General features: G+C 40.8%; 2 protein-coding genes across 4 annotated transcripts in view; one reads left to right on the top strand and one right to left on the bottom strand.

Moving 5' to 3' along the window:
• The window catches only part of WIPF3 (WAS/WASL interacting protein family member 3), a 37212-nt gene extending 23352 nt beyond the window's left edge, over positions 1-13860 (top strand). Inside the window, exons 1-7 of one of the 3 annotated variants that reach the window (XM_042888465.1) lie at positions 3349-3505; positions 5035-5167; positions 6224-6352; positions 7681-8421; positions 9395-9541; positions 10187-10288; positions 10756-13860. In XM_042888465.1, coding sequence (XP_042744399.1) covers positions 3503-3505; positions 5035-5167; positions 6224-6352; positions 7681-8421; positions 9395-9541; positions 10187-10288; positions 10756-10796 — 1296 coding nt within the window. In that variant the 5' untranslated portion in view covers positions 3349-3502 and the 3' untranslated portion in view covers positions 10797-13860. Of the gene's footprint in view, positions 1-3348; positions 3524-5034; positions 5168-6223; positions 6353-7680; positions 8422-9394; positions 9542-10186; positions 10289-10755 lie in introns of those variants that run through there. The other 2 variants (XM_042888464.1, XM_042888463.1) reach the window with 2 other exon arrangements.
• SCRN1 (secernin 1) overlaps positions 10101-21414 on the bottom strand; it is a 37523-nt gene continuing 26209 nt past the window's right edge. The window contains exons 7-9 of the mRNA XM_042888466.1: positions 17843-18023; positions 16279-16438; positions 10101-16013 (exon numbers count right to left, since the gene is read on the bottom strand). Of these exons, the coding sequence (XP_042744400.1) occupies positions 16280-16438; positions 17843-18023 (340 nt within the window). The 3' untranslated portion in view covers positions 10101-16013; position 16279. The remainder of the gene's footprint in view (positions 16014-16278; positions 16439-17842; positions 18024-21414) is intronic.

The following is a 21414-nucleotide window of genomic DNA, read 5'->3' as shown; positions in this document are numbered from 1 at the left end:
GCGTTGTATCTCTAATTGTTCAGACTCTTCCCCAGGCTTCATAGGTTCTTTGAATTCTGGTTTCAATGTTGCAGTTGTTCAGCAATGCTCACGCACAGTTCCTTCACCCAGATTGGCACTTTGCATCCCTGGCTGCATTGCCTGAACAGCTGGAGCTGGTTTTGACGCCATCTGCTGCTCGCGCTGCTGCTGTTAGCTGTGCATTGCCACACCTGTAGCCTTACTTTTTCTTTCACATTTCCAAGTTTGGTCTGTGAATCGTGTCTGGTTGGATGCTGGAGGAGGCCAGGTCTGGCTCTGTGCTCCTTCATATGTCTTTGTGATCAGGCGTCCCCTATCCTAAAGCATTCTGTTTGTCACTGCAATGCATTTCTACTTCCTCACAAGGCAAAAGAGAGATGCTACATGCTGCCCAGGGGAAGATTTCTTGCCTCAGCCCATGTCTGGGCAGGTTCTGTGAGGAATAGCATAGGAAGATAATAGGAAGGCAAGGATTTGTTAAGGGATGTCCTCAAGCTCTTTGTTTACTGAAATACACAGAGTGCATGCATCCTGCCAGTGTCTGTTTGATCTCTGCATCAAATTCCATTTTGATGAGGGAAAAATGGAACATAGGAGAGAGTAAGGAAGATTGACAGCAGATTCAGAGAAATAAATGAAATTGTTGGCAAATGTGAGAGCTGTCTTTCTGCCCATAATGAAAGACTGTGTGTCAAATGATTGATTGATCTTTAATTTTGTTGCCATATATCTTACCAAATAGATATTGTTAAGCATGGGCTAAATGTATTTTGACTTTCTTTAAGATCCAATTCAGGTAAATAAATACATTTTCTACACGGCTCTCCTTAACATATTTCTTATAGAAAGTGACCAGGAAAGGGAATGTACTGTGATGATGCCATTCATTACATATTATGAATATTAAAATATTAATTCTCTGAAATAAAAGAGAATGCAGTGTTCTTAGATGGAATTGTCCTTTATTTTATCTTACTCGTGGCTCCTACCCACTACAGAGATGGAGCACGGGATCCTTTTTCCCCCATCAGGTGATGGGTTAATTCTGAAATAAAGGTCTATGGCTCTCTGGTTGCTGGATTTGCAGAAGGCTGGAGATACATTTGTGCTTCAGCTGTCATGTTTATGAAGATCTACACTATCCCAAATTACTTTTGAAATTCAATAAGGAACATATTTAAACATCAGAAAAAGTATAACACATTTATGAGACAATTTATGCATCCACTGTGACCTGAGCTACCTGTCCAGAGGAATTCTCCTTTTCTGAGTGCAGGGCTGCTCTTTAACATCTGAAAGGTAGTAATTAGTATGTCCCTGTAATTAGTGCTACAGTGAACTTTTCCAAATGCCTGGTGCTTTCTTCATTTACATCATTTCAGTACCTGAGCACATATACCTCTTAAATATTTTAAGTGTCGTAGGAGCCCAGAGGGTAGGTCAGTGATTGCACTCAGCTTGCAAGATATGAAGTGAATTTCCTAGGATGAAAAAAAGATTTTAAAAAAGCCCAATGACTTGTGCTTCACAAAAAGCTCTCTGCTGCAGAGGGGCCAGCCTTAATCTGAAAACCAAGACTGAAATAATCTGCTGTTGTCCACAGTTGTTTTCTTCAAGGAATGGTCACTCTATAATTGCCTGCTTTGGAATCGTAGGTTGCCTGTGTTTTACATGAAATCACCAAACGCTTGTCTCTGCTGGGTTAGCAGGTCCTTAGCAGTCACCATTCTTTCTCTGCAAGGCTCTGTGTGTTCTGTAGGCAGATCACCCTCAAGGCTGATCAACCAGGCTGAGCTCCTGAAATCTAAATGTTTGCTTTCTGACTGCCACTTTGGTGCTCTTCTGGCATCTCCAGTGGTGGAGAGTATGTTTTGCATTCTTGTTCTTTTTGAATGGCCTCAACATGCAGTGATTCAAAGCCTCTATATCCTATCCTCATTTTTCATTACTGTGCTGGTCTGTTACCACCTGTAAATTTTGAAATGTTTATTTCCATTGTTGTTAATTTATAAGCTGGAACATCCCATCTGATAGCATTTTCCTGTTTACAAATGCTTTGGTGTCGTGTTATGTAGTCCAAACTTTCATGGACTCACAGAACCGTAGCATGGCTTGGGTTGGAAGGAACCTTAAAGCCCAGATAGTTCAACTCCCTGCCATGGGCAGGGCTACCACCCACCACATCAGGGCCCATCCAACCTGGCCTTGTGTGCCTCCATGGATGGGGTCCTGTATTGATCCAATGCCTTACAGAGAGCCTGATGTTAGGACACTGAAGGCAGAACTGGTGGAGTTTGAGACGAAGAGGGAGTACTTCTGTTATGTTCAGGCTATTTGCATGTGTGATTTGTTCCATTCTGTTTCAAAGTACATATTGAACATGCCGTTGCTTGTGTTTGAATTAGTAGCAGAATAACTCAGTGGCTATTAAAACAGTGAGAGCCCACCAGTCCTCTACTGCTTCATTTAAATAAAGCATAGAATCTAATTTCAATCTGTGTTACCTTAGGCAGCTCTAGCATCTGATAAAATAAATTATCTTTGCATTCTCTGCTTCCCTTTTGGTTTTCATTGAAAGAGTGAGGTGTTTCTGTAAATAAGTGAGACTGCCCTTCAGTGAGGGGAAAAAGAAGCAGTCTGAGACTTACTTATGTCCTTTGTTTTGCAGCTGTTTTCCCTCAGTGACTCAAAATAGATTTATTTTCCCGCTTAATTATTTCTATTTCATGTGCTCAGACTTGAAGTTGAACTCCAATAAGAGTTCTTGTTAGTGATGAAAATAAGAATTTGCAAGGACAGGGCAGTATCTGTGTGGGTGAGGTCCCTGCTGAAATGCTTCTTGACAAGAACAGTGGCAGCCCTTGAAAGAGCAAGCCACAAACAAGGAGTCTGCAGGAGCTCTGACCAGGGTGCAGGCAGGCAGTGTTACACCCAGAGCATGCCTACTTTGTGATGGAAAAAGAGAATCCGTATCAAGCTACTCAGCAGCTCATCAGCCACCCAGGCTGATCATAGTTCTCTTACTGGAGGAGGCAGACACAGCTGGGGCCGGGCACAGAGTAGGTCCTGAAGGAAGGGGATTGTCTTCTGGGCCTCCAGCATAGCATTCCTTTCTTGTGTTATAAATTGTGAACAAATTGCTATCTCCTCCCTCGTACAGTGATATCAACTCTTGGGTTGCTTGCAAATATAAGTTGCCACAAGCAGCGCATTTTAATCTAATAGCTGTGTGGCTGTCATGAATTTTTATATTCCAAGAATCTTCCTGCTGAGAAATGCAGGCTGGGAAGATGGAGTGGGCAGCTGGCAGAGTGTGTGGACACTTGAACCTGGAAACGAAAACAGCTGCTGGAGCTAATTTTAAACATAGGTCCTGATCAGATCCTTTTCAAACCTAATTGTCATGTAGCCGTAGAGAGGCGTGAAGCTCAAGATACTGGTAAAAAGCTGTGTGGAAAGGGAAGTCATCCTTGCTCCAGTTATGGTATTTCCATTTTTCACAGTAAGTACTGTCAGCTTTAAGGAAATGTGAGTGGAAAGAGCTCCTGGCTCGTCCAAGATCTAATGTTGCTTTCGCTGTACGTGGAGCGTTTCAGGGTGGTCATAAGGGGAAATGAGAATCCCTGCCTTTAAAGCACAGGGGGAAGTAGCACTGGTTCAGATTGGGAAGCTGTGTAAAAGTGTATGTTTTTTTCCATAATATTTTAAATGAATATATAGTTACATTATCAGTCACAAGATTGTGTAATACAGAGTTTTTACATCAGTTGTCAGGAATGCAGCTGGCATCAGCAGCAATCTGGAGTGCCATCTAGTGGGGCTGTGCAAATGTGTCAATTTATAAATATTTTTGAGCTAATGTAACTGCAAATAATAACAGTGCAATTTTTCATTTAGAATTAGCAAGTTAAGCATTTTAATAATTTAGCAGCTGGTTACATTTTTTTAAGCTTTTGTTTTGCCTTCAGAATGCAATAACCAAGTTGTGTGTGGTTGGCTTTTTTAAAACATGACAGTGTTGTACTTTATTATGCCTGTGATGGTAAAATTAGGGTTTATCGTAGAGTCATAGAATCACTAAGGTTGGAAAAGACCTCTAAGATCATCCAGTCCAACTGTCCACCTACCACCAATATTTCCCCACTAAACCACGATCCTTAGTGCAACATCTAAACTTTTCTTGAACACGTTATGAAGACATAACCTGTGGAAACCTGTGGGAATTTGTAGTAGGGGCAGCACGTTGCTGCTATGAAGATTTCCCTCTGTTAGACTGCTGTGTTAACCACATGATAGGTTTGGAAATAGCTCTGCTTCAGAAAAGCAAAACTGCCAAAGATTTAAGCAGAATGTGCTTCTTTTTATAAAAGGAAACTTAATGAAATAAGAATAAAAAATAAAAATGTGTTTTGTTTTTATTTCAAAACTTTGAACTTCAGCCTGACTTTACATTTACAGTCCTCAGTTAGGCTAGAAAATTTAATGAAATATAATTGCATTGTTGTAAATACTGTCTACTTAAACTGCTTAAATTTTCCAGTACAGAGAATCTAAATCAGTTAATGGCTAACAATCATGTTCAATTATAAGTTTGATATGCAAATAATAGTCTTTTTCCCTAAGGCAATACAACTAAAACAGAAGGGTGTTTGTTCTAAGGAGGCTTAGTTACAAAGCATTGTAAATAGAGTGCAAAGAGATAAAGACAGTTGGGGCTGCAGTTGTGGGGCAGAGACCCCAAGCGGCCAAGTGAGGGGTCACGTTTCATGTAAGCATGACCCCCTAATTTCCTTTCAACAGTGTTAACCTCACTGATATTAGATGTGTGCTATATTTAAACTTTCAGGATTGCTGCCTTCTGTACAAACGAGTGCTCTTTGATTGGCTGAATCCAAAGGCTTTGGAATGACAGCTGCCAGGGATGGTTTATTTCAAATTTTCTGTCACATTTGCGTCCTTTCTAAGCATACATTTTTATCAGGACCTGCTGTCTAATGCTGGTATCGTCAACAGGTGAGTTCAGAACTGCCCAAATTGCAGAAGGATGAGCAGAAAGCACGAAACGCGCTGTTGGCTGATATCCAGCAGGGAACTCGCTTAAGAAAAGTGACTCAAATCAATGACAGAAGTGCACCACAGATTGAAAGTAAGTACCTGCAGGAGGGCCTTGGGTGGGCTCTGCAGAAGCCCCATTTGTGGAGGTCAGATGGGCAGGATTTGTGTGGGTTTGGAGTTCATCTATGGACAACATCTTTAGGATGTGAAAGGGGAGGGCTCAATTTTCTAAAGGTACATCTTGTCCTGAGATCAACAGCTATTAATACTTCATAATAAGGCTGAATCTGGGTGTCACCTTAACAGGCATTCCTCATTCCAGAAAAAAAAAAACAATGAAGTCAGGAATGCTGAAACCCATGAGAGTTTCTTTTTAAAATGATTGTTTAAACAGGAATTACTGCCTCCAGCAGAAGAGCTGTTCTTTACTAGATAAAAAGAACAAAAGATGCAAAAATAAATAAATTTTAAAAATCTGGATGTATAAACTTAATTCCTTTGGAACAGGAATGCTTACTTCTTAACCTCTTTTAGCTGAAAACATGCCTGATCATCATTTGGAATCAGAGAAAAGACTGTTAACAAGTTACAGCAGTTGCCAGAGCCTTTTCATTTTAGTGTTTGTTCTCACCTGAACCCTTTCCCAGGCAACTTGCTAATGGCGGAACCCTGTTGTTGTTTAGTTGTTTCATTTATTATTAGTTTCTTGTCTATCTTAATGTGAAAGTGCTAGAAGAAAGTATCTTGGGAATGGTGTGGGGAAGAGGCAAGACACAAAAGTAAGGTTATGAAGATCTTCATGTGCTCGATCAGCCAAACCCTAAGTCACTCCTGACAGGTCTGTTGGAGAATCTCCAACAAGGATTACATACATATCTGTGATCTGAAGATCTTTGTATGTAGTTAAAAACAACTTTTTGCTGGTGCCATCATTGACGTTGGATTAAAAAGCACCAGAGGGCGCAGTGCTTCAAGATACCGGTCAGAAGAATGGTCATTACTGTATTAATGGTAACTGTCCTTACTGAGCCAATTGAATGAGGAAGAAGTCTGGTCTTGACTGTGTTTATTGCTGCTCAGTCTTAGCAGCCTGAAAGCATTGATGAAATGGCTTTCTGTCATGCTTTTTCTTTTCTTCCTATAACAGAACCCAAAGGAAGTAACAGAGATGGAGTTAGCCCAGCCATTAATAAGGGTGGCTCTCAGCAGCCCCTGGGAGGCTTATTTGCTGGCGGCTTTCCCGTTCTCAGACCAGCAGGCCAGAGAGACATGCCAGGTGAGGACTTCATTTGCACAGAAGAGCAGCTGGGGGGAACTGTAATGGATAGTACAATGGATAAGAAATAGATTCAGTAGACTGCAGAATTTTACATGGGTATATTTTTACATTAGCTTAATGTAAACTCATAACTGCCTCAGATAACCTCAGATTTCCATACTCTGTTTATCACCTTCAGCATAAATGGCAAAAAAAAAAAGTCATACCTCCTTCTCTCCATTACTGTGTATTTCTATGATGTCACAGGTTTGTATGTTACTTTAGAATTTAATTTTTAAGACTTATGTCATCTGGGTTTTATAAAGGACAGTTCTGATCCGGCAAGGTAATTTACTGACCTGAAAAAGAAAGTTACTGATGCGTCACAAGGACAGGAACAAGGGATGAGTGGGAGCCCTATTGCTGCTTTTGTCTCTTTTCAGCCCTTTAGAATGGCTGCAGTGACCTCTGGTGCTGCTGGGCAGCTGGTGCCTGCATGGGCAGGACACAGCAGCAGGCATTTGCAAGGAAAGACAGCAATTGACTCTACCTGCAGCTGTTCTGTTTTTTTTTTTCTGGAAGACAAGCTCAAGATACTCAGCACAGGTTATGACAGGGCTTTCTCACAAAGCTGCAGTAGCTGCTTTGAGTTGTTCTTAAACTAGGACCAGACTTCTCAGAATGCAGAATGAGATACCTTTTGGACATCTTGTTTCAGAAAAATTTGGACATGTACTTAGGCAAATCATGTAAGGTCAAGTGTCTTTGGGCATTTGCTGTTGAAAAGAAAACATTTGAACCTGCATCTTCTGGAAAGCCTTTGAGGCACCACTTTTAAAAATCCACAGGATTGAGATTTAGGTAACATTGGTGTGAATTTTTTAATCATAAGCAAGTACTTAAGGATGCAGGTGGATGTGCATCAATCTGCTTCTGTTCTCTGGGGCCTTTCACTCCAACCCTCAATGCCCCCAAACTTATGGACCATTCACATCCAGCTGGCTGCACCAGGCAGATGTGTCACTATGTAGGACACCTGCTAGCACAGAAAAACACCTTCTCCTTCAAGTGCTTTGTGTTGCAGAAGCTGAGGAACAGAGAGGGGAGCAGGGCCTCTCAGTAGGTCAGCATTTATCTAAGCAGAGTCTGTAGTGTCTTGTAAAACACATCAGCTCCCAGGTCCTCTGCACCATGGGGAGACTTGCTGGATATGAGGCGTTTTGAGTGGACTCATTTAATCACTCTGAGTGACCACTTAGGAGGGAAGATGAATAGTGTTTTTTGTGCTGTTTTGTCTGATGAGATGGAACAAAATACCAGTATGTAAGGTGTGATCTTTTTTTCAGGAGGGAGGCCTGGGCAGCTTCCTGGAGTCCGGGCAGTGGCTCCCAAGGCCGCAGCCCCACCGAACAGTGCTGCAAAGGCAGGCAGTAGCCCCTCAAACCCATCCGACAGCCCCGGGCCAGCCGTCCCGCCGGAGCCTCCCAGCACCTCCCGGGCTGGCACCGCACGGCCCAGCCTTCCTGCGCCTCCTCCGCCACCTCCGGCTGCCAGCAAACCTTCCCTCACCTTCCCTCCTCCTCCGCCTCTTCCCCCTCCGGCAGAAAGGCCTACCAAGGGGGGATCCCCCAACTCTGTTCCTCTGCCCCCGCTCCCTCCCCAGGCTGACAAGCCCACAAAGTTACCAGTAGGTGCTTCGCAACTGCCTCCTCCTCCTCCTCCCTTACCCCCCTGTGGATTTCCAGCCAGGACGACCGATTTCTCCACTGCTGCTTCCTCCCCATCAGAAGCGAGGGATTATCCACCTCCCACACCACCGCCGCCAGCTCCTCCTCCACTCCCTCCTCCTCCACTCCCCGCATTTCCCCCAGCCTCCAGCAGGCTCTCCCTCCCACCCTCCCCAGCCATCAGCAGTGCTGGGAGTGGTGGTGATGTGCCCCCACCACTGCCCCCCAAGTCTCCCCACTTGCTGTCCCATCTGCATAAACCCAGTAATATTCAGTCGCTCCCTCTCCCTCCCACCCCACCCCTTCCTCAGCCAGCAGCAGTGGTGGAGACCAGGAAGAAGAGACCAGGCCGAGGCCCAGGTGAGAGCAGCATTTGTTTGAAATAAAGTTTTCTACCTCTTTTGGTCAGCAGGGAAGTGGCACTGACGGCTGAAGAGCTCGCAGGGGTGCAGGTACAGTATACGTAGCAGCAGGATGAAGTCCATAATGTGGGAGGAATGTAATTAGCATAGTGTGTAATGAGCATGCCAGACCTCAGGCTCTTCTGACAGTAACATCTGTCTGATTTGCAGTTACTCAAATTCCAGACTGCTTTTAACATCCCTCTTCTGATGTAATTGTGCAGACTGGAGCTATATTGGGAAGTTTACAGGAGAGAATAGAATAAATACAGTATAGCTGCAGCCATAGATGTGTAAAGGTAAATATGGATGCAATCCCCTGCTTTTCAGCAAAGGTAAGTAGAGCGTGAGGCTCCTCTGAGTACTTGGGTAGTGGAGATACTGGCTAATGTTTCCCTGAGCAGATGATAGGAGGAACTTTTTTCAGACATGATATAATGAGGATAATTAAAAAATGAGTTTAGATCTGTGTGGACTTGTGAAATGGAGACAGCTATTTAATATGGAACATTTGAAGAAAATGTTCTGTACTCTGTATCTCAGCAGCCAGACGTCAAGAGAAAGCTTACTGGTTCTCTCTGACAGCCATGGGAAGGCTCTGAGTACAGTAGATCAGCTGCTTTGTGACAGTGATTAATGCTGCTTGGGAATTGTGTGATGAACCATTATTTTATAGAGATGCTTTTCTTGTGATCATTCAACTTCTGAGGTTTCCATTTTGGTTATCTAGTGGCTAACTTGGAGGCCTCAGGATCCCTTTCTCTTACACAGTGTGTCCAGAAGATGTATGTAGTCACCTACAACAGCTGGATATGTTTGTCCCAGATATTGCACTCTTTTTTATAACTCCCTCCAGTTCTGTGCAGAGCTTACTGTCAGTGTCATTAATTCGTGATGATCTTTTATATGCTGGTCTGCTTCCTCTTTTTCAGGAGCTGGTGCTGGGAAGCTTGCCATTCCTCCACAGCCACCTGCCAGGTCACCAACAACTGAACTCACAAGCAAGTCTGGAGTCTCAGCCTGGGCAACAGTTCATGACCCCTACCCACCACTCAAAAATGGAAATATGCATATTATTGGTAACGTCATCTAAATTAGCTTTAGTTGAAGACTTTAGTACAAAAGCCTTTGCTTCTCAGACTTTAGAAACTCATTCATGTCTTTCTCATAACAGTATAGTAGTACAACTAGACTAATAGATTTTTTTTTTGCCGAGAGAAAATGAAGGTGTTTTTTTTTTCCACGAAGGTTTTGAACAATTCAATAGACAAACTCAGGAACTACCTGCAAAATTATTTGAGATTTTGAGAATTTGCTACTGTGCTTACATTATTTTTCTTTGAAACAGTTCACAGACATTTTGTAGCTTTAATCCTATGCAGCAAAGCCTGCTAAACGCTACTTTTGTGGTCTGATGAATTGGCCATTCATTCTTGCTAAATTGCTTGAAAACCACGGAGGAATACATCTGTTACCACCACATCATCAGTGCAGAAAACTGCAAAGGCAGCCAGAAGCTTAACTTCAGTTTCTAGCAGTGTTTGCAATTAAGCTAAAAAATTTGTATGGCTCACAAACTGGCTCAAGACTTCTTATTTGGAGTAAGCCACTATCTATTCCAGGGAAAACCAGTCTGCATTTGAAATCAATAGTGGCAATTTTTATTTATTTATTTATTTAAATCTCTAACAGTAACTAATGTTTGTTTCCCTGAAACTTCCTAGATGACTTTGAATCTAAATTTACTTTCCATTCTGTGGAGGATTTCCCCCCACCTGATGAATTCAAGCCATTTCAGAAAATATATCCCAGCAAGATACCTAGAGGTAAGTGTGTAAACATGGGAATGTCATATAGTTATCCAAGAGCATTAAATAGGGTGAGAGAAAATAATGAACAGAAACCAGCTGTACTGTGAAAAGCTGGACTGTAAGCATAGAACAGATAGGACTGAGATTTGTTACAGTGGTAATAGAGACCAAAGATATAATGAAAAGCATTTAATTACGGTAAAGACTTAGTAGCAAAAAAAATAAAATTATGTGGGTAGACATGCAGTTTGTGTTCTCCAGACTTATGCATTTGTGGAGCAAATAGAAATTAAGTCTGTCTAAATCATCATCTGTATATAACACTTTTTGCATCGGAAGGCCTACAGAGCAATATGTATCTGTTTAACAACAGATGATAAACACAACATAGGTTGTTTAAACTGCTGTAGAACTACATCCAAAATGTATTCCCAAAATATCTATCTATCTCCTCTGAATTAACCTGTCCTACGTATTTACAGATCCCTCTAAAAATCCACCATTAAGAACACACGTGAGATGAGAAGAATCATCTGATCCTTTCTGGACTGGTATTAAAGAATGGAGAACATCAAGATAATATACAGAACTGAAGGGTCCCCATTACAGCGATAGAAATTACATTTGGATTGCAAGTGCTGCAATGTTAGCATTTTTATAAGCTGAAAGAGAGATGTAAATGATACTTTTGGAAGTACTTTGTGGCATACACACCACAAAAGTGTTAGCATAGGCTTTTAAATATTGTATATATGTGGATATTTTTTAAATGAAGAAGCATAAAATTTAAAATCTTTGTAGTGTTCAGACAATTCTTATTAAGCTGATACATTACCTCAAAGAATACTTTTTGCATGATGTGCCTGTAGTTCATTTTTCCTCTTCCATCTTCATTTTTAAATATTTTAGTAATCCTTCAGTTATTCAGACATTTTTCCATGAGCTGTCAGGAGCTAACATGACATGTTTAGTTTTTTTGTATGCTTTTTGACTTCTTCTGTTCTACTTGTGTTCAGATTGCAACAGAATGGCACTTTCAAGAACAGAAAAGCCCATAATAATCCTCATCAAGCATGAAGAGAAAGGAAATCAGAGGTTGTGGCAGCTGTTGAGCTACCTCCTATTAATTACAGATCCCTATAGGATAGCAAACATGTCTGAAGAAACCCAGCTGGTAGGGTGGCCACAAACCTGACAAAGATGACAGAACTTTTCCAGAATGGCTAAAGAAAGAGGAAGCACACCATATAGAATAAGGAGTCCCTAAGATTGTGATTCCTGTTAAATGAATTGGTTGGAAAAAAAAAAAAGCAAGGCAGCCAGGGATGAGACTTGAGCTCCTGCTTTTAAGATGCAGTAGTGAGATGTTTGTTTGGCTCACTGATGTTCAGATCACACAATGTCTGCTTCCAGCAGGAATTACACAAATGCAGCATTTCACCGTATTAGGAAGAGCCGCCATCAGCTTGTGGGAAGTGATCACTCCTCTCTACTCAGCACCACTGAAGGCTTATGTGGAGAGTTGTGCCCAGTGCTGGGCTCCCCTGAACAAAAGAGACATGGACATACTGGAGAGAGTCCAGCATAGAGCCACCGAGATGATGAAGGGACTGGAGCATCTCTTCTGGCAGGAGAAGCCATCTATCTATTCTATCTCTTTTATCAGGAGTAGTCAACATGGATTCACCGAGGGGAAATCAAGTTTGACCAACCTGGTAGCCTTTGACGATGACATGACTGAGTGGGTAAATGAGGGGAGAGCAGAGGATATTGTCTCCCTTGACTTCAGCAAGGCTTTTGACTCTGCTTCACATAGCATTCCCATAGTTAAGCTTAGGAACTGTGGGATAGAAGATTGGACAGTGAGGTAAACTGAGAACCAGCAGACTGGCAGAGCTCAGAGAGTTGTTATCAGCAGCGCGGAGTCTAGTTGGAGGCCTGTAACTGGTGGTGCTCCCCAGGTCATGTTCAACACCTTCATTAATGACCTGGATGAAGGGATAGAGTGCACCCTCAGAATGGTTACTAATGATATGACAGTGGGAGGAATGACTGACATCAGAAGGCTGTGCTGCCATTCAGTAATACCTCAAGAGGCTGGAGTTGGGCAGAGGGGAACCTGAAGGGTTCAACCAGGGGAAGTGTAGAGTCCTACACTTGAGGAGAAATAACCGTATGCATCAGTACAGGTTAGAGGCTAAGCTGCTGGAAAGGAGCTCTACCGAAAAGGACTTACTTTTTCTGGTAGACAACAGGTTGGCCATGTGCCATAGTGTGCCGTGTGGCCCAGGTGGTCAGTGGTATCGTGGGATACATTAAAAAGAGTGTGGCCAACAGGCTGAGAGAGGTTCTTCTCTCCCTCTACTCTGCCCAGGTGAAGCCACATCTGGAGTACTGTGTCCAGATCCAGGCTCCTCAGTTCAAGAAAGACAGGGAACTTCTGGGAGAGAGTCCAGCGGAGGACTGCAAAGATGATGAGAGGCTTAGAGCACCTCCCTTGTTAGAAAAGTTTGAGAGCTGGGACTATTCACAGCCTAGAGAAAGAAGACTGAAAGGGGATCTTACCAATGCATGTAAATCCCTAAAAAGCAGATGTCAAGAGGATGGAGCCAGGCTCTTTTTGCTGGTGTCCAGCAATGGGACAAGGGGCAGCAAGCACACAGTAGAACAAAGGAATTTCCATGTGAATATGAGAAAGAACTACTTCTGGGGTGACAGTACTAGAACTGGGCTTCCCAGAGAGTATAGTCTCCTGCTATTCCCTTTTAACAGCCAGGTTATTTATGGTTATTTTATGATTTATTTCTAGAAATACCACATTTTACACCGGCAGCTGTTAAAAATATTATAAATGGTAGGTGGAGATCCTTCCCCATGGCTATTCCTTTGGACAACAGTATTTAGAAAAGACAGGTAACTACACTCTTAGATATCTCTGCTTTTCTGTTAGTTCTTGTAACAGCTCAGTTATGCTATGACTCCTATTCATAGAATCATAGAATCACAAGGTTGGAAAGGCCCTACAAGATCATCTAGTCCAACTGTCCTCCTATCACCATTACTACCCTAAGCTACTAAACAATATCTCGCAGCACCTCATCCATATATACATGCATGCTTACCGTGTGCAGGTGCTGTAAGGGTAAGAAGCATTTAAACATCTGCCTGTAGGACTCCAAAGAAGCATCATTAGTTTTTACGATACCTTGTTCTTCATGTCAAAAGAAGAAAAATTAGCAATGCTTTGACCAACGCTTTCTGTTACCAGTATTATAGTTACTAATAAATATGCATGGATGTAGTAATAAGCAGGGGTCAGCACTGCTTCTCAAACAACTGGAAAATAAGTTCAATACTGTATTAAAGAATATTTTGCTCTATTATTATTAAAAATTGATGTACTGCTGATTTTCATGTTTTGGAACTCGTGTTCAACTCTGCAATAAGTATCTTCATAAATATTTGAAAGCTATATATAGTTCAGATCACATGCCATAAAATATCTAATGGAAGACCAATGTTATTCCTGTTTTTATTATGATTAGGAGTGTTTTATAAAAGATACATCTTATAGAAATTAAACTGAAAAGCTTGCACATATTTTTAAGTGGTGGTGCAGTGTTATTTAATACATATTAAATCCTTGTTGTTCAAGATCTATTAACACTTCAGTAATTCCTAGCACTTGGATACAAAGAATGACTCAGGCCAGCACCACTATGCCCTTGTACTGTTCTAGGCCATGTTTGCGCTCAGGACCACTGGAAGGTGGTTTAGTTTTCTCTAAGTGACTGTAACCAAGCACTGTAGACACTTGTTTGTTTGTAATTCACTACCTATCTTCCTTTTGCTTCAGCTATTACAAACACTGCCTAGATCACTGTGCTCAAAATGATGAGTTCTGTCATAAAAACAATTTGCAGTAAGTAGTTTCCCACAGGATAATTGCAGATGTGTGATCCTTCAAAAGGGCAAATATGTATCACTTCTTTTTTAGCAGGAACACTATCTTGCCTCTCTGCCCTCTAGCTGGGACAAGCATTTTATCGCTAGTCTCCCCTTCTTCACCAATATCCAACTTTACCTTTCAGGACACAGTGCTCTGCAAGCAACAGCTGTAGAAGCAGCTTTGAAGTTCAGTTGGTGAGTGTTAAGTCTATTTTGATAGGAGAGAATGAAGCGTGCTTCTTGCTGTCACTATTCTGGCCAGGAAGAGAGAAGTTAAATTTTAGGCTTACTTGGCTCTTTCTTCGTTCCCCTTTATGCCCTTTATCATTTTTATAATACCAGGGCACAGGAGCTGAAATAAAGGAGAAAGATCTATCCGGGTAGAGCTGTTCCCATGGCAGAGCCTCTCAGAGGAATACAGTGTGAATAGGAAGGTGATTAGGTAGGCCTAAGAGAACACATTTTCATGTTTACGTTCTATATATGGAAATCCAATGTTTTCTTTTCCAATTCTCATCTGTTGTATAAGGCAATATCAAGGTAACAAGGCTGATGGAACAAATTCATTAAAAAAAGTTAAAAATCTGACAAGCCAGTGGTACTGCTGCCTTCTAAGTAGCTTTCATTTCCTCAATACAAAAGTCTGCGATTCATCACTATCCCTTCCCTGAACAATGAAGGATTATATCTCCAAATGCTAATGTCCATTTATTAAAAATGTCTTCTTGTCTATCTCTCCTGTTAAAACAGCTGTTTTAATATGACATGGAAAGCAGTGTTTACTAGTTTAATTCGTAAAAGTATTCCCCTCATCTGACTTCCAGAAGAAAATACACAAAAAGCAAGGTCTATCATATAAAGAAGCATAACACAACCATTTCTAAGCTTAGTCAGACCCACCAGTAGTAACCCACTGGTACTTACTGGATTCATCAGCCATGTATGTACATCACTGACATCACCAGTAACTGTTCAGCATTACAAAGGCCTGGAGGGAAAATAGTTATGATGAATGTCCAGCATCTATTCCCTCAAAATATTCCAAATTTATAGCTTGTATATAAGTACATTGTTTTATTAACTGTCTTAAAGAGTCAACAAGGTATGTTCAGATGTCTTTGGCATTCAGCCTGGCTGCACTGCAGTACTCAGCACTAGGGTATTAGCCAGGTGCATTACAAACACCAAGGTAGCAGATGAAGACAAAACTTATCCTGGGGGACCTAATTCTGACCATTTGTGCAGGCATAATGTGAGATGCTAAGTCACTGTAACCAGATCTGCCAAAATGAGACTGGTACAACAAGGCCAAGAAACAGGACTTACCTTCCTGCCCCCTCAAAACTGGGATTTCAACTCTATTATTCTTTGCATGAATTAGCAAAAAGACAAAAATGCAAGGCAGCTTTGCTGCAAGCCTAGACCTGAGCATCAGAGAAAAAAAAAACAGATTGCTTTCAATGACAGTATGGTAGTTATCCTGATGAAGTTAATCTTTGCTTTAATTTGTTGCCCAGCATACATTTTTAGACATTCTGTACTAAATTAGCCAGCATGCACACAGTAATCGGACCAGTCAGTGATTTTCTCCTTTCACTATATACATACACAAACAGGAACACCACAAGATTGGACAAAGGAAAGCAATTTGTTAACCAGATATAGCTAGCAGGTAACATTTTTTTCCCTCTAGAAATGTCTTTCCTGCAAATTCATAAGTGTGAAGACTTTCTTTCAAGGCTTGAAGAACTTTGCAGTCTTCCTGTGAAAAGGCTAACAGTAGCCACTGTAGCTGAAACGAGATAAAATTGGTTTAAAATCCATTCCAAGCAACAGGGAAACTGAGAAAAATGTAAATATAAATATAAATGCTTGCACTTCAATACAGAGCAAAGAGTCAATTTTGAGACAACTAGATGCACTGAAGTGGAAAGGTAGCTTTGGACCTGATTTTGAAACTCAACTTCACGTGAAAGAGGATGGTCAGAATTGGATCCAACATTTCACATTCACTGACAGCTGGTACCAGTATCTAAAGAATTAAAGTGCTTGCTTACTTCATTTGAAGAACTTTAGTTCTGTGTCAACACAGTCATAGAAAAGATCTACTACTTCAGCAGGATCCAGAATCTCGGTACGAGTAAGGATATCTTCCATTGCTTCTAAGCCTTGCTTCTCAAGGTCTAACATAATGCTCATCAGTTTCTGGCCCTTCTCCTAAAAGCATAAAATGACCAAACTGAATTAAGCAGTAAACCAGCTCATTCAAGTATTACCCATTCTCTTCTGCTGCAGAGATCTTTTCAAGTACCTTTCAAAATAAGAAAGCCTGATTAAAATATACACTATTTCTATTAATAGCTTTTTTGGATGGTCATAGGCTAAAAGGAACAGTGCTGGATACTTGATGTTTTATGAGTAATAACCAAAAAACAGTTGCTAAGTTTAAAGCATAGCAGGTAGATGAAGTGAAAGATAGATAGAGGAAAAAGGTATATTGTGTGAGAAAGATGTAAAGCAGCTTCTTATGCCTGAAAACCAGTGAACAAATCTGTATGAGAAGATTAGAAACCCTGAGCATTATACAGATGACTGTTTATCCCCCACATCATCACCTGCAAGACAATGGCTACATCTGAAATGATGCACAACGTAACAGCAGTGAGAGTCCAGGCTGCTTGCATCATTCTGGGTTACTTCTCTACATGTTTCTTGGCAGAAAATTCACTCCTAATGGTGTCATTTTGTTTTATCCAGATGTTGCTTAAAGTCTCTTATTCATTGATTTATACTTAATGGAAGCATGCCATTTGTTTTTGCTTGCAGCTTTCAAAATTGAATTCCAGAAACAAAAATGGCTTAGCATGAGTGAGGGTTTCCAGGATTTATACTGCCATTTGTACAGAAAAACAGTGCACCTAAGCTAAGCTTTAAGCTTTCAGGTAGTCAGTTATTTTACCATGAATGTGGCTAAAAGTTCATTTTCTTCTTAATGGAACGTTTGGTGCCACACTGTGGGACTTCTTATTTTAATAAAAACTTACTAATGCGCTGCTTCTAAATCTTCACTAAATCAGCATCTCACAGAACAGACTTCAATGAATGTTATGGAAAGCAGCAGTATACTGAGTCAGTGTTACCACAGAGGCCACAGCTTTTAACTAAACCATTCCAAGGGATTAAAACCACACCTAGCCAAAACTGCATTTAAATAGTTTGTACTAGCAGAGGTTACCATAGGTACCTTAATCCCTAATGAGCAAGTTTGAATGCTGTAATGATCTTAGCAAGACTCTGACCTGAGGAAAACTGCAGAAAAGCAAGTCCTCTGTGAAAGTACAGCATGACATTGCAGGTCTGCACAAACTGCCTGAAATACCAATACCACCATGACTGGGAGGCCCTGGTGATCCCACTGTTTTCTTCCCTCTCTCTATATACCTAGACACCACTATACAATACAAAGATAGCTAGGATTTTAAATTCAGACTTGAATGTTTTCAAGAAAGGATGAGAGTGGAGCATAAACCTTGTATGGTGCTCTAACTCAAAGTCATCAACAGATAGCTTTAAGGAAATCTATACAAGATTATAACAGTTCCCAGGTCCCACAGCTCTTACCTGATCACTCTCAAGGAGAGACCGGGCCCATTCATGTGCCTTGTACAATTCGTGCCTGCGATCGGGTTTCTCCTGGAATCGAGGTATCTTTTTAGCAGGATCATCATCTCCAAAAGAAGGGGACTGCACTTTTGGTACTAATTTTACATCGTCAACAAAAATAAAAGGCTTAAACACGGACCTGAAAGAAATGAGAGTTACTGCTTGCAGCAGTCAGACAGATTTTATATACATCATTCAAATGTTTGCCAGGCACAGCATAGATAATTCACCTACACCATCCACAAACTAGGTTAGAGAGTCAGCACAGTTCAGAAGCAAAATAAATCTCCATGCTTTAATAAAAGCAAATTTTGCCAATTATTGCAAGACTTCATTCGCTGGGTTTACCTACAGCTTTCACTGGTCTCCTTCTCACCAATTCTGTTGTTACTTAAGAAAAGTAGTATTGAGTTGTTAAAAAAAATCTCAGCATTCAGTTCCACATCAGCTTGTTCTCCTCTGTTCACACTGCCATCTCTCATCTCCCCACACAGTATTTCCATTAAAATCACACAAATGCAGATGTGTGTGTGATTTGTGTCTACGTGTAGCATGGACAATTACACAGCTTGTTCAATATCAGAGGACTTGGCATATGACCAGCAGTACTGGTGAATTTTATGTGAGGAGGAAAAAAAAAAAAGACATGGCTACCCATACTGTGACACATCATAAGCAATTTCAACGCTTAATTTGGATCTGACTTCAGGGAGAGGAGAAATAAAAGAAATAGGATCTTAATTCCTGAGAATCTGGGAGGAGAATGTATTCTCACGTGCATGGAGAAACTGCCTTCCCTTTAGATGCACATCAAAACAGCATCCTGCATTCTGCAGAGAAGCTGCAAGAAGTGCAAGACATGCAAAAATGCTGATAGTGCTGCCTGCATGCACTCAGCAGGTTCATTGCTGCAACTCTATCCATCACTGTCATGAGGCCTGACTCAGTACCTACAGTTAAAATAATGCACTTTTTAAATGCATTGGAGCATAAATGAAAGCAAGAAAGGCCTCTAAACTGTTTTTTTCTTTGTTTGTTTTTAAACAGCCAGACTCTCATTCTTTACAAAATAAAGAAATCTCATCAAAACTGTTTGAAGCCTTGCTCATTTTAATCCCAAATAATTTGCATCAAGTCAAATAAAAGTTTTGGTAAGCAAGCTTAAATTTATTTTCTTAAACGTTAGCATCTGAGTTGCATAATGCAAGGTGGATGGAAAGTGCCTTTGGCATGGATGATTTCTGTAGCACTTGGTAGCACAATAATGCTTAACCACTCTTACAGGAACAACCATCATCTGTTCGAGGACAACATTTTCATTTATTTCTCCCTATAGCTTCTTTACCTCAATGCAAGAGGCAAATCTCTGAATAACTGAAGTGATGCAGCTTAATATCTGTGATTCCCAGGCGAATTCTGTTTATAACCGAAGATAAATTATTTCTCTAATGATCTAGCCCACGAGTTCCCTTGTATTCTCAGGTGCATCCAACTAGAAAAGACATTGTTAAAGCAATGGAAATCCAGCCTCCAATAAGGAAGATATGTGGGAGCAACTTTATGGGAGCAGCTTGCGAGTGCTGTGTATGTTCTGTTCACTTTTGATGCCATGCAATACCATCTCAAAAACTCCCATCTTCACTATTTAGGTTTAAAACTGAAAAAAGTACCTATGTGTTCAAGAGAGTCAATAAATGGCCCACAAACCTCCTGTCTCAACAAGAATCCAGCTGGCTAGTAACCACTGCAAACCCAGTCTTTTAACGCAGGGGTCCATTTAAACTTGCAACGAGATGTAGTTCAGTAACACAGGACTGTCAGACATGACTGACTACTGATCGTATTTCTGGTCAGAACATGCTCTTGAAGCATTTGCATATACTATAATACAAACATCATGCAGTGTATTCATTAGAAAGTGTATGTGAAGATATGCATTGCCTTTTTAAACAGTAACATTCCTAAACAGCGCTGTAACTATGGTGCACTTACAGCCTAGTGACCAAAAAGTGACTTGAAAAACAGCTGTTAACAAAGTGCTGTCTCGTTTTCAGATAATGAAATTTTCAGATTTTAACTTGATGGCACAAATACACCCTTTTCACAGAGACCTAACTGGCTGGTCTGTAGGTCAGATACAAATTAAAGGCTTTCCAAGGACATCCATCTCTTCCCTCTAACAAGGGCCTGTCAAAAATGGCTAATTGAAGTGTCACATTAATCCAAGAGCATTCTGTACTTAGATGTCTGTTTCTTGTGCTTGAGTTTATTTGCACACTAAGCTTTCATTATTATTTTCTTTCTACATGTATTACTGCCTTCATGCTGACAAAACTGACAAAAGAAGAAAAGTTAAGTACAATTAATTAACCAGAAAATAAGTAATTCTAACTCAGAATTACCGCCCGGGTTATTTTCATTTCACTTTAAGAATGAAACACCTTGAAGTCTAGAAAAACTAATTGCTTTATAAACTATGTTTATATTTATGTTTATAAACATGAAGTAATTTAGATGCTCATCAATACCTTGAGGAAAAAAAATTCTTTTCTTGGATCTGTTTAATAATGAAGATGTCATTCTAAAAGGCCTTGCTTCCACCGCATATCTGATCTGATCACCAAAGCCAGCCCACTAAACAAGCTGAAATATCAATTCACGTGCAAAGTTATCTATAGGCTAACAGGGTGAAATGCACCAAACCTTTTATTTTTCACTCTCTACTCAAAATTTCTTTTTATTCTATGTTCAGAAAAGCTTTATCAATAAATTCCAAAATCTGACCAGAAACCAGAATGAGAATATAGTAGGTGATGGGCAGGGTGTTTGAGAGGATTTGAGAGGAATTAATTCACTGCAATTCTGTCTTGTCAGAAGGCTGCTCATGGTTCCTAATAGCTGCTATCCATAAATACTTACTACTTCTTCCCTCCTCCCATCCTAGAAATCTTTCAATGTGAAATAATGCACAGGTCTATTCACAAATAATTTCTTTTGAAACAGAAAGAACAGCCAGAGAAAGAAGTATCATGCTGCAGTCTGGTATAGGGATGTTTCTCTTCGTCTTCACAAGGAAGGCTTTAAAATTGAAGAGTCCCCTACAGACTCTGTTAATTGAAGGCTATATAATAATAGCTCATCTTTCAACATCCTCCACAAAAAAAATCTGTGTCCCTAGAGAGCATTCATCGGTCCCAGTTGTGTGCAGTCCAAGCTGAGATGTAACACTGCAATATCTTTCCAATCCTGCCTGCCTAGCCTGGAAGTTGTGTTATTAGCCTCTCTGTTATCATCTCTTGACCCGGTGCTCCTCTCATTACATCCCTTCCTCTTCCAACCTCAGATGACTGGTAGGGAAGACAGGAAAGAGCCCCTTTAGCAGCAGGAAATGTTCCAGTCAATGGAAGCTCTGCTAATACAGAAAAGGCAGCAAACATCTCACCTGTTCTGTAAGTGAAGGAAATAACTCTGCATTGACTTTCTCATGAAAGGAAGCGCAATAAAATGTACCTTCCTAATAGCTACTAGGA

The sequence above is a fragment of the Lagopus leucura genome, unplaced genomic scaffold, assembly GCF_019238085.1.
Source record: "Lagopus leucura isolate 7727_CA_CO unplaced genomic scaffold, USGS_WTPT01 Super-Scaffold_100157, whole genome shotgun sequence".
NCBI classification, from domain to species: Eukaryota; Metazoa; Chordata; class Aves; order Galliformes; family Phasianidae; genus Lagopus; species Lagopus leucura.
This window is presented reverse-complemented; position numbering and strand designations above follow the sequence as displayed.